This window comes from Eretmochelys imbricata, chromosome 1 (assembly GCF_965152235.1).
Source record: "Eretmochelys imbricata isolate rEreImb1 chromosome 1, rEreImb1.hap1, whole genome shotgun sequence".
Classification (NCBI taxonomy): domain Eukaryota; kingdom Metazoa; phylum Chordata; order Testudines; family Cheloniidae; genus Eretmochelys; species Eretmochelys imbricata.
In genome coordinates this window covers 157,482,238-157,495,446 of record NC_135572.1, presented here as the reverse complement: position 1 = coordinate 157,495,446, position 13,209 = coordinate 157,482,238, and the positions used below count along the sequence as shown (strand labels likewise).

The window sequence follows — 13,209 nt, the reverse complement described above, 5'->3', positions numbered from 1 at the left end:
GTTGTAGGTCATTTATTACACAAATCGGGAGAACTTTAAACTCTTAGAATCCTTGTAAAGCACTTTTGAAATCCTCTGATGGAAGATGGTGTATAAGGGTTTGATCGTGCACCCAATGAAATCAGTGCTAACGCTCCCCCTGGCTTAAATGACACAGGATCAGCCACCATGTGAACAAAGGATTATGACTATTAATAATGGTAAAACAAGTTCTAATACAATCCCTTTGACACAGTGCAACTGACCATTGAAATGAGAGAGCATTTGGAGTCTCAGTTATGGGAGTGGGATGAGGGAAAGCATTTTGAGATAGAAAGGAATAAATTTCATAGGTAAACATTTAATAGCATTTGACCAGGAGAACGATGGATTTGGATCACTTAGTAACAATGTGTTCTGCCTTGGGGCTTTCAAACTGTGGTTTTACTAGTCACGCCACGCAACCCTTCCGCTCTCCTGTGAACATGAATCTGTTTCTTAGAATCTGCTTTAAGAGCTACATTGATGGGGATTTGTATGTGTGTCTCTTCCATCCAGCCAAACAATTTCAGCATCAGACATATGCCTGATCAGAACATGGAATTAAAATAATTAAACTTCTTTAAATGAAGGAAAAAGAAGCTTGCCCTTAAGGCAATTCGAACAGGCCTTGTTATCTGTGGCTGCATTGCCTTGATCACTCCATCTGACTTTCTAGAGCAGCATTACAATGCGTGATGAATGGGTTTGAAATTAGAAGCAGGTGAGACTTTCCCTTTGGTAACAGGGACCCATGCCTGAGACAGATATATTTGACTAAACATGACAAGCTAAATCAGGGCTTGTTTTATTGGAAACATAAATATGGTAACTAATCAGGACAGAAGAACAAATAAGTCAGTCTTGTATCCTGGTCCCACTGATTGTAACATAACAGTAACCTAGAATTTGCCTCCAAAACATAAGACATAACCCAAACAAATATATCAAACTAGCAAAATCAAGTGGTCACCATTCAGTAGTTGCTACACACGACAGTAATCTAATCAAATAAAATATAATTAACTTAACAAAACTATTAAGAAGAATTGCTACGTTCATTTCTTACATCTCCAGATAATAGGTGTGGCCTTTTCTGACTGAGGAATACAAAGGAAGAAAGGTGCTTTTAGAAAAGATACATATGTGTAAGGCATGATAGCGGTATAGGGGCTGGTAAAGCCAGCCATATCTGATCTGAAAGATAATAACAAAACTTCTGCAGGATGTTGTACTGGACCATTAAGGAATGGATACATTTACAGCTTTTGTTCACATTTGTAGGGTATCTCGTTCAACACTATAGCTTTTTATCAATATATCTCCAGATGTCAGTAAAAACAAAATACAGACAGACTTTGGACTGCTGAAAAGATCCAATGTCTAGGTCAAGGAAGAAAAAGAAAATGGCTGGTATTAGAAGTAGTTTAGGGCACCCTTCTAATCTTGCCTGCAAAATATTGTGAAACTCCTCAAGCTTGCAGCCCCAGCTGGGGATGAACAGCTCTGGTTTAAGACGCCATTGTGCAATGTGTTCAGGCTGAAGCTAGATTAATCAAAATGCTCAAGGAACAGAGTTCAGTATAACTTTGAATTTTCCCCAGAGACCTTAGAGACCAAGCAATGCGTATTTTGTCCATCAAATCCTCTTGTTTCATAACAAGAAACAAAAACCAACCAACAAAATCTCAATGTATAGAACAGTTTCGTGTGCCATGTGTTCCCTCCACATGCCTTCCTTTACATTGTTATCACAGACTAGCAGGCAGCATAGTCGCAACATGAAATTCACATTCTTTAAACTACAGTAGAACCTCAGCGTTCTGAACACCTCGGAAAAGGAGGTTGTTCGTAACTCTGAAACGTTCCTAACTCTGAACAAAACATTATGGTGGTTCTTTCAAAAGTTTACAACTGAACACTGACTTCATACAGCTCTGAAACTTTACTATGCACAGAAGAAAAATGCTACTTTCCCTTTATTTTTTTTAGTAGTTTACGTTTAACACAGTACTGTCCTGTATTTTTTTTGGGGAGGGGGGGGGCGGGGGAGGTGGTCTCTACTGGTGCCTGATTGTGTACTTCTGGTTCCAACGAGGTGTGTTTTTGTTGGTCAGTTCGTAACTCTGGTGTTCAGAACTCTGAGGTTCTACTGTAGTCATAAATATACCAGGCTTCTCTCTTGCTCACATATATTTAGAACAGTGCCACAAGTACTCCTTTTCTTTTTGCATACATTTAGAAGTTGCACACACATGTATCACTCTCTCTTTAAAGCTCATGGACAAATCAATTTAAAAATCAAAGTATTTAAATGCCTCTTTTCTTCCCATACTGCTTACAGCATTGTGTACTTTCCAAACATTCCCCACCCTCTTAAAATCTGAGAGCAGATCTAGTTTGCCTTAAAGTGAGTGCTAATTGGAGCTTGGGCTAGACCTAGAGCAGGCTAAGGCTGTGCAATCTTCCCACAAAAAGTTGGGTCGGTGTTGTAACCTGCTGGTAGAATAATAGAAGTGTAGGGCTGGAAGGGACCTCAATAGGAGATCTATTCCATCCTCCTTTGTTCAAGCAGGATTCCTGACAGGGGTTCGTCTAACTTGTTCTTAAGTTACTGCTTTGTTAGCCCAATCTTGACTATTGCTTCAGCAGACACTCAGATCAGATCATCGGGTGGTTTTGTAATATGCACAATGATGGAATGTGGCCACCAAATTTATTTTAATTTAACTAGGATTTGAAAGTGAGAAGCCAGGGCACTAACCCACCATTGCCACCCGGTGCCATATCCCCAGCATAGTTTGGAAAAGCAGGGTTATGATTCTTTCATTTGGATGGCATAAAGGTGGTACAATTCAGAATGGAGATGGATCTAGAGGGAGTAAAGTGCCTGAAGCAAGCAAATTAAGCCTCCTTCAAAACCCTACGCACTGGGAAAAATTAGTTGCTTTGATTTTTACATCTTTCACTCACAGGAGCCCTGGCCATGGCAGCTTTACAGGGATTGTATTTTCAACTTCTCCTTGTGCACTAGGCACAGGCAAATTACAGCTTTCAGTGTCAGGCATCTGCTGTCTTTTCATCTTTTTATTTCACCCAGGGCCATCCTTAGGCATATGCAGCATACAAGGCGGAGGGAACCTGAAAATTTGGGGCACCCCTTGGTCTTAGTGTTCACCCTTCCACCTCTACCTATCCCTGTTCTAATTTGACCCTTCCTGCAGGCTCCCACCACAGCCAGCTGCTGCAGCCGGGTGAGTCTTCCTCCGGAGGGGATCTAGTACTTAAAAGTGAAAAAGCCTTCGAGCCTGCCAGACCTGTTAGCACAACACTGAAACTGTTAAAGAGCCATTCAAGTGAGCTGTAGCTCACGAAAGCTTATGGCTCAAATAAATGGGTTAGTCTCTAAGGTGCCACAAGTCCTCCTGTTCTTTTTGCAAGTGGTAATGAAGCTATTTAACAGGCATTTGCCAACCCCCAGGTATATTGTCAGTTTCTGAATTTACTGACAAAAACAGTTGTGCATTATTTTAATATTTACTCAGAACATGTTCGTCCACAGGACCTTAGGTTAAATTTTGCTTTAAAAATATTTCATTAGTATGTTGCTGAAGATTATAAAATCACATCTCTAAAAAATCCTTGCATAGATTTTTAGATGCACAATCTGAGTATTCATCTTTAGCCTTAAATGCTTGGATCTTCAGACATATAGTTTTTAAAATAAATCCTCCAAAAGACTACCCTTATCTAAAATACACATGTGAGCCCGGGCTGCCGTCAGGCGTAGGTTACTAGTTTAATAATACTGCATAGGGCCCCATAAATCCTAAGGATGGCCCTGATTTCACCAAACATTTACTTTGTCCGTTAATGATGTTCTTGCTGTATCAATGGCAAATGGCATTCTACACACCTGTTTTTATGGGGGCGGAGGGGGGTGTGTGCAGAAAGATTGTATTTCAAACCTCCAGTATCCCAGAGGGAGGGAGTGATTGATGCTTGACATGCCAAAATGAGGATAATCACCCTGTGTTTTTTTTGTCCTGTCTCCAAAGTATATGCACAGGCAACTGCTGATCTGAATTCAGCCCAGACAGTGCTGAGGTAGTGCTGTACACTTCCTAGGAATCCAGGTAATTTCTGTGCTCTGTCAACTGATGGAGACTCCCTTTTTGATAGAGTACTCTGTAAAATGTAGAATGCACACTTAAACTGCAATAAAATACGGCTTCCTAATGTTCATACTCAGAAGTTCTGTTCAGCTACAGGCACCTGTACCTCTGCATGTCTAAGCTGGAAGCTTCGGGATATTTTTGTGTTGCCATTGCGGCTGCCCAGAAACAGTGAAAGGATGCATGGAAGAAGAAAAACAGGCAATGATGTTTGCTCTACACAAAGTCTTGCAGTTTTCACTTGCCTAGCTGCCATTTTTCATGTTCAGTAATCATTATGAAAAGTCTGAAAGGCAGAGAGAATTTTCAGCACTGCTGAAAAACAGTTGCTTATCTCCTAGTAGGGCATTCTTTGACTGACACAAAATAACAGTTGGCAGTCTTTCATTCCTGAACCAATGCTTCAGCATCAAGGTACCATTGTACCTTTCACTCATACAGGTGTTTTGAAGAGTGTTTTGAAAACCAGCGCAACTGCTGATTAGAAGTGGCAGACTAAAGAAGGTGGATTTTGCTCTCTCCTCTGTCAGAGAAGGTTTTTGCCATCTGTCCTGGCCCATGCTCTGGAAACACTATGCCATTCGTGTTGCAGATAATGCTGCCATCCTTGGCTTCAACATAGCGTCCTTAGCTTCAACATTCTCTTGGTACATCACCAGCTGCCCAAATTCTCTGAGAATTTCCCATTTAAACGTGTGCTGTAAAGACAAAATAATTATTCGTTTTATAGACAAAAACTACTAATGTGCTTAACTGACAATCAATGAACAGAGAAAGATCATGAAGTCAAAGATAGAAAAGGCCCTTTAATCCAGATCCTGCAATTGAATCCTCATGGGTGGATCCCTGCACCTGCACAGAGCCCCATGATTTCAATGGGACTCCAGTCAGGCCCTAGAGTCCATCAGTGAGGATCTAGTCGTAGGGTCAAGGCCTTAATCTTCAAGTGCATCTCACCCTGCAAATGCAAGAAATGCCCCCTCTCCCTCAAACAATGGCCTACTTCAACATTGTTTCATTTCAGCTGCCACTAGAATAAAGAGGCATTAACTTTAAAAATTCCTGTATTGTAGCAATATAGCCAAGCCTCAGCTGACCCTCTTATTTTCATATCAGTGAGGATTTCCCAGTAAATGATCTGACCTTCCATAAGGTGAAAATTAAACAGCTAAAGCAGAAGAATTTTTTGCTTTAACACTAAAAAGTGGAATGGCCACTTCAATCTGCCCAGGGTGTTTTCACATGGGGCGACACGCACCCTGCACCACTAGACTGAAAAGCTAAAATGATGTATGGCCAGATCCTCTGGTGCACTAGGGAAGCTTTGCACTGCTCTCTTGGCACAAAATGGTTCTCAAACTAGTAGATGCAGGAAGACACAGCGGACCCGTCCCTGCAGTGAGTCGTGAACCACCTCCCCTTCCCATGGCTGGTACAGGACTGTGCCTGGGGGAAAGGGAGAGTGGGCCTGGCATGTTCCTACACTCCGTTGTTAGCCAAAGCAAACCAGATTAGTGTTTAGGGTCTGACCCTGAACAGAAAGAACCCCAACCTGTAGGGGAGGGGTTGTCTTTTTTTTTAATGTGTCCGTACGGCGCCCAGCACCATGGGGCCCCACCGTAACACAGATATTTACTACAACCAATATTAATGTGACTCAAGTAGTTTTTCACTTAACTACACGTTTATGGGCCAGGTCCTGGGATCTGGCCAAGAAGCACTCAATATAAATCAAGAGACTTGAAATAAACTGCTTGTACCATGTAAACAGACTTCACTGCTGTCTGGAGGAGAAAACCCATTGTTTATAAAAGGTCATTAAGCAGGAAATGGTTTAATGTCTGTTGATTTTAAATGGTCTGTTGAATCAGCCCAGAATGGTCTGGGGAGTATGTAAATTGTTCATTAAGCCAGTTTATATATCAGAAATGAAAAGCTAAGCATTTTTTGACGTAAGGGATGCTTGCTTGCATTAGGTATTTTAAGTTGTATTGGTGCAGAGCAGTTGTTATAGCGGCTGTTTATATGCTTTTAAAGCAGTGTATTTTCTGGACTTTTATACTGTAATTCCACACAGATCCACCATATCTCTAGCTAATTTTGCAGATGCAGCATAGGATATGGTTAACACTTGTCACACAATAAATAATATCAAGTAGTCATCCAGACAATCCTATCTCTGTCTGCTTTCTCTAGATCTGAGTTTGTTTCTAAATCATGCCTTGTTTTCTTTTTTTACAAATGGGTACTGCCCTTCTAAACTGGCTTGCCACATAACATTTTAATGGCCAAGAGTACAAGATTTAAACAGGCTGTAGGTTTAGATTGTATTTCTTCGTTGGGGAAAGGAGAGTACATAACACATTTTCTAAAGATATGGGCCAGATTCTAAGGTAGTGTAAACAGGCACAGATCCACTGAAGTAAATGGAACTATCTGGATTTGATCAAGGGAAGGATTTGTCCCCCTAAGAGGTGTTACACAGAAAGGAAGAGAGCAGCACTTTTGAGGCGTATACTGAATTTGTATGAAGTCAGAAATGGGTAATCTTGCGCAGTTTAAAAACAAAAAATCAAATCAAATATTTTGTAGAGAGTTGTAGCACGGGAGCCCTGAAGTTATGTAGCCCCTGAGACACCTGTGGTAAGAGTGTGTCTGATCTTTCACTACTTACTATTGTGCTGTGCTCCATCTTCATTTTGTTGAACATCTGTTAAAAGAAATATAGCATTTTAAATATGTGAGGTGGTTTATTATCTCTTCTTTGAACTGCAGTAGCCCCAAGGAGCATCAATAAAGAATCAGACCTCCATTGTGCTAGGCATTATGCAAACAGTAGAAAAAGGAGTCCCTGCTTCCAAGAGCTTACAGTGTAGGCAACAGGTGGATGGAACCCACAAATGGAAGGGGAGGATGAGGCAACAAGAAAGCAGGCAAATCATCATACAGTTAGCAAATACCTTCGCTCACTACCTCTCTAGACTTATAAGGATGAAAACATTAGAACAGTCTAAAGATACAAATTAAGGTTTTGTAAATTTCCAGGCCTGTATGAATAATTCCAGCTTGGCTCTACACAACATTAATCTTCATGAGGAAAAAGTTACAAGCCTCAGGTTTGTTGGGCCAAGTGACCTTCTTGTCTAGCAGTTCATCTTACACTTAATTATATTATCCTGAGTCTGACATGGCTACAACTACACTGCATAACTTAGTTACCTTGATATTTCATAATGGAGTTTAGATGCTGAGACTATAGCTTTAAATCACAGCCCTGCATTGGGTTGGAGTGGCTTTGCACCACCCTGTGGCAGTTCTGAGAGCTATTGTGCCTCAGGGAAGCGCAAAGCCATAGGCACCAACTCTGGGTGCTCCGGGGCTGGAGCACCCACGGGGAAAAATTAGTGGGTGCTCTGCACCCACTGGCAGCCAAGCTTCCTGCCCCATCTCACCTCCTCCTCTGCCTCCGCATCCTCCCTTGAGTGCGCCACATCCCAGCTCCTCTGCCTGCCTCCCAGGCTTGCTGCCGCCAAACAGCTGTAGCAAGCTCCGGGAGGGAGGGGGAGGACCGGGAACGTGGTGCACTCAGGGGAGGAGGCAGGGCCGGGGCGGGGATTTGGGGAAGAAGTCAAATAGGGGCAGGGAGGGGGTGGAGTTGGGGAAGGGACTTTGGGGAGGGGGCGGGGCGGGGTAGAATTGGGGCAGGGCCAGGGCAAAGGGGCGGGGGGGGTCGAGCACCCACCGGCGCCATTAGGAGTCAGCGCCTGTGCGCAAAGCCCCAAGTGAGCACAGCTGATACAGAAGGGGGCAGGTCCCTGCTTTCTCACCACTCCTTTGGGAGTGCCTAGTGCTGCTAGCCAGTAGCAACCCTTGAATGGACACTGTGGCTAGCGCCTGCATGGGGACAAAGAGGGAAAGCTCCCCCAGTCTCACATGCTCTCCCTGGCATCTCTGCAATTTGCTCCACAATGAGAGCGCACATACATGGGTAAATATTGGAGCTGGCTGGGAATTTTTTGATGAAACTTTTTTTTTCCTGGAAAATGCTGCTTTGTTAAAACTGACACTTCCCATGGGAAAGGGTTGGTTTGGACGAAAGGTTAGTCAGGAGGGTTTCTCAGGTTCAGGTTGGAATTTTTTGGGGGCGTGGGGGGAGGAAGGATCAGAGAGAGACCCACCACCGAATAGCCAATAGTCCAGTGATCCAGGCACTCATTTAGGATGTGGGAGACCCCAGGTTCAAACCCCTGCCCAGGGCTCCCACATACCAGGTGAGTGTCTTAACCACCAGGCTATTGGTTATTCTGGGGTGATTCTCTCTGTCTTTTTTTGCAAAAATTTTCATAAGGTGTCTGTTTCATTCTGATGCGGAATGGAACTTTTTTTTTCCAAAATCTCAAATTTTCACCATTTGAGACAACAGTCCCCAGCCCACCCCAGCTCTAGTATATCTTCAGTCTTGTTCTCGAGACATCTATGGGTGCTCTCTTTTGTTTTATTTTGTAAAGTGCTGAAATTTCTGTGTGGGCAGCTGCAGAAACGCAAGCAATCGTATTTGTAAATGAGGATTTGTTTGATTGTTTGTTACATGGAATTATAGTAAGACATGATTGATTCTCACTTGGGAAATTGTAGGAAACTGGTAGAGTACAGAATTTGTAATAGGATCTGGAGCTTTCATCCAGGGGCTAGACTTGGTGACCTCTCAAGGTCCCTTCCAGCCCTACACTTCTATGATTCTGTAAATCACTGATTCTAATCTTCTCAAGACAGGTGATAACTCCAAGTGATTATCATCCAGTTTTGGTTTGGTCTATATGAAATTTGTGTGTGATCTCAGACCAGTTCTTAATGGAAAGCTGTCCATATTACACAAACCCCTCCTTATCATTACACTCCTCTTGTGGATAGTCTCGGCAGAGAAGCCAAAGACTGAACAGATGTAGAGCCCAAACTACCATTGCATTCAAAGGAATGGTTCCTCTGGTAGGTTGGTATAACACCATAAAATATACATGAAATGTACCAGTTTTGTGGCTAATTTAGAGTATAGCTCCCAGTGTTGTCAATTCAGCACTTGTCATGAGCTCTAGTTTCACTTATAATGTAGAGAATTCACAACTACGTATGACAAATTGTAGAATATTAAATATTTTGGAAAAATGAAAACAACTAGTCATATCTGACCAACAAGTGTAAATGGTTTAATTACCTGCATATGATTTCCGGTAAGGGGATTTCCTTTTCCACAGCCAGCAGGTTAAAACAACTAGACCAGCTAACACAACGGCAATGGCAAGGACGCTTCCAGCCTGAGCTCCCGGTTTATTTAGCTCTAACAGACTGCTTTTGGTAGAGTTAGAGTTTGTGACGTTTTCCGAGTCTGAAGAGGAATAGAGAAGCTCTCAAATTTCATTCCAGATGAGTGTTCAAGTGCATTTTATAGACATGAGATTCACACAAGTCTATAGGCTTCTATAGCCCTCCTATACAAATAGCTTTCATCCCACCACCATTTTCTGAACAAGGCCAAATTTCTACCTACATGGTCTTTAATGATTAATTATTATTATTACACACACTTTTTAGGCATACATTTTCCTCCTGTGGAAGGATTTAGTAACACAACTTCTCTTAAAAATGACAGCACTATGGGTGTTCAAGTGACAAAGTCCTTCCCACACCAAAGCTGGCGGTCATTTTGGATATGTTCATCTGAGAAAGGAATCTACTGAACAGCTTTCGAAGATTAGTTTTTGAGTGATTTGTGTACTCAAAATTAGACTTGTTTTCAAACAAGAATGAGGGCCAGATCCTTAGTTGGTGTAAGTTGTAACTCCTTGGATATCTGGTCCCAAAGCTTTCAAAGCCTCCCAGTGACCATGAGGATTCCCTAAGGAGACAACCCAAAATGGCAGTCATGTTTTGGCAATTGCCATGAGACCCTGCAGTTCATCCTGCAGGTCACCACACTACACAAGTGACAGCACTAGGGAGTACATATTCTTGTGCCTGTATATTTATTTATATATTCCCAACCCACAGATACACAATGATATTACTTTAAAACTGATGCTGCCTTATTGGACCAAGTACAGGATTTTGTAGGCTCCTGCAGGAGCTATGAAGACTCAGCTGCCATCTTGACATTGTTCCTTTAGTGGAGAAAATCCCCTACAGCCATTTAAAAACTTTGTTTCCTACTCCAAAAACCTACTGGAACTAGATTTTCTATGAAAATCTGGCTTCTAATAAGTATTCCGCTGTTCTAATAAGTATATTCCGCTGGCAAAAATCTTTGGCAGAACAATTGTTCACATGTGCCATAAGAACAGGGTTGCCAACCCTCCAAGATTGGCCTGGGGGCTCCAGGAATTAAAGATTAATCTTTAATTAAAGATTAAGTCCTGTGATGAAATCCCCAGGAATACATCCAACCAAAATTGGCACCCCTACATAAGAATCCCCACCCTTTCCTCAGGGCACTTGCTGGTTTGGTTATGCTGCTTCGTTTCCTCCTGGCTAGTAGGGACAATGCCCCAGTAAGGGACAAGAGAGGCGATGAGAAAGCTCCGATATCTTCTGGTCTCTGCCTACAACACAGGTTGCGTCCTCTCCCCACCTTCTCAGGGCCAGCTCATATCTTACTCTTAACCCTATAGCCCATTCTTCTTCTGCCCTGTCTCAGGAGACATACACCACTTCTTCTCCTCTTTTCCTGGTTCCAGATTCCCCTTCCATTCAGCAACCATGGCAGACAGTAGGTTTGAGCTGTTGCCTATAGACTTGTAATTTTTTAAATATCTGCTGTAAATAAGCAATAAAATCAGCACAAGTGCATTCAGAATAATGGGTGAAATCCTGGCCCTGTTGGAGTCAACGGCAAAATTCCCATTGATTTCAGTGGGGTTACGTTTTTTTGTTTGCTTGCTTTCTTCTAAAAACAGTAGAGCGATGTATTCTGGAAAAGTTATCAACCTTACAAAAGGTAAAATAATTCTTTTCAGAATGAATGTGACAAAATGTCTTTAGGAAGATAATAGTGAACAGGTTATTCCTGTTTCCTACAGGGTGGAATGTTGGCATTAGCAAGCTACCAAATGCCCCTTATCTTGCAATCTGTACTCATGGATCTTTGCTCACGCTAGTAATCACGTTGATTTCATTGGTATTACTTCACTGAGTTTGCAAGATAGATCCCTCTTGTAGCAGCCAGGCAAGGTACTAACAAACTTCAACAGGACTTTAAAAAATAAAGTGGAAACCTCTTTTCCAAGCTGCTGCTGTACCCTCAGTAACTCTCCCTCAGCCTCTTCAACTCCTCCCTCACTCCTTCCTGTTTCCTGTCCTTTCAGACTTCCAACAGCCGGTGCTCCCAATTCTAATAATTACAAGCAACATCCAAACACCACAATCCCTTTAGCTCTGACCCTGCATTTGGCTCTGCAAAGGCACAGAGATCTACCCACATAGTGCTGCTTGCAGGATCGGGGCCTAAGATTGCAATGTCTGGAGCAAGGCTCTATCTTGTCTTTATGCTTGTCTATAAGGCATCTAGCACACTATGTGTGCTACAGCATGTAAACATAGATTTGAACAGAACAGGAAAGGTTATCTGTTTTGTGAGTTTGAGTGGCTAAGTCTTGGTTTTTATTACTAATAACTTCCATCAGCAATAAATTGTCTATCATCCATGTGTCTCTCATTGATTGTTCTCAATGCTTTGGCCTAACATCATTTCCAGTTATTTGGTGCTTGGCTGAATAATCCAATTAGGCATTTGGTACGAACCTAGTTTCAACAGTGTCTCTTTTTCTTCAAATCAGTTTTGGAGACTGAAAACAGAACTTTAAAACTACCCACAGAAGGATCATAGCTAAGAGAGTGGTTGTAAACCAATGTGGTGGGACTTCAGGAATCATGGATCCACCACATATTAAAATGTCTTTCCTTTGAAAGTAATCCTTCAGCACTGAGCTAGGCCTAGTGTGGTTCCCACAGGAGCTGAAGGGGGAATCATAGTGATTCCAAAATTGTTGCAGGGGGGTGGGGAGTGGGAGAGAACCGTTATGATCAGGATGGTGCTTCTTACTTCCACACAGAGGAACGATGATCTGTGTGCAGACCTGGGAGGCTTAAGAGGGTGTTTAGCTTCATTTTTAAAAAGTCACATTTAAATATAAACACTATGGTCTAAATTTATATAGGCTTTAAAAATTAAGCTCATTTCAGTCGGCCACTGGACTATCCCACTCTTAATGAGGCTGCTACTCATCAGAGATGTACATGTACACGTAGACAAACACACATCTGTTATTTGCCATATATTAAACAACTTACAGAGGACAGTTAGATTTTGCTGTAGTAGTTCATTTTCTATGATGCATCCTATTTTTATATCAGAAGTTGCTTCAATCTTCAGTGTGCTGAAAACACTGTATGTGCCATCGTTGTCTTGGATGATCTTTAATGATGATGGATGGAGGGAGCTGTTGTCTTTTCTATTTATCCAGTAAACGTTTGGCTTTGGGTATCCTTGGCTATAGTTGCAACTTAATGTCACCTCTTCTCCAATATTTGGGGGGATTCCTATAGGTCCACTCAATACTGGCAGGCTGTTATTGGCTGGAAAAGGAAAAAATCATAAGCATTTTATAATCTTTTCAAAAAATTAAGTAATGACAGATTATAAAGCACAGGTTCTGGGGATTACAAACTCATAGCTCAGACGTAAATATCAGCCTGCATGGACATTTGGCCAATTACTTCAGTAATTTATTGAAGGAGGCAGAAGGCCAAACGAGAGGGAAAAGAGTCTTAAACTCAGTTCAGTAGCATTTTGCAAGAAGATTCTGAACTAACTCAGACCAGGCCCTGCCATGGAAGAGGTTATAGGAGGTGTATCAGAGAGCAGAGCTCTCCCAACTGTTCTCCTTGTGGAGATCCCCCACAATGCCCATCAGGGCAGATGGGGATGCACACACAGTTGCACAGAGGAAGTCCTGCCTCCGAGCCT

The 13,209-nt window shown here is 42.2% G+C and overlaps 1 protein-coding gene across 1 annotated transcript in view; it reads right to left on the bottom strand.

Moving 5' to 3' along the window:
- Positions 1-826: 826 nt before the first annotated feature.
- Positions 827-13,209, bottom strand: part of ICOSLG (inducible T cell costimulator ligand) — a 29,369-nt gene continuing 16,986 nt past the window's right edge. Inside the window, exons 4-7 of the mRNA XM_077817717.1 lie at positions 12,534-12,818; positions 9,406-9,576; positions 6,868-6,903; positions 827-4,891 (exon numbers count right to left, since the gene is read on the bottom strand). Coding sequence (XP_077673843.1) covers positions 4,881-4,891; positions 6,868-6,903; positions 9,406-9,576; positions 12,534-12,818 — 503 coding nt within the window. The 3' untranslated portion in view covers positions 827-4,880. The remainder of the gene's footprint in view (positions 4,892-6,867; positions 6,904-9,405; positions 9,577-12,533; positions 12,819-13,209) is intronic.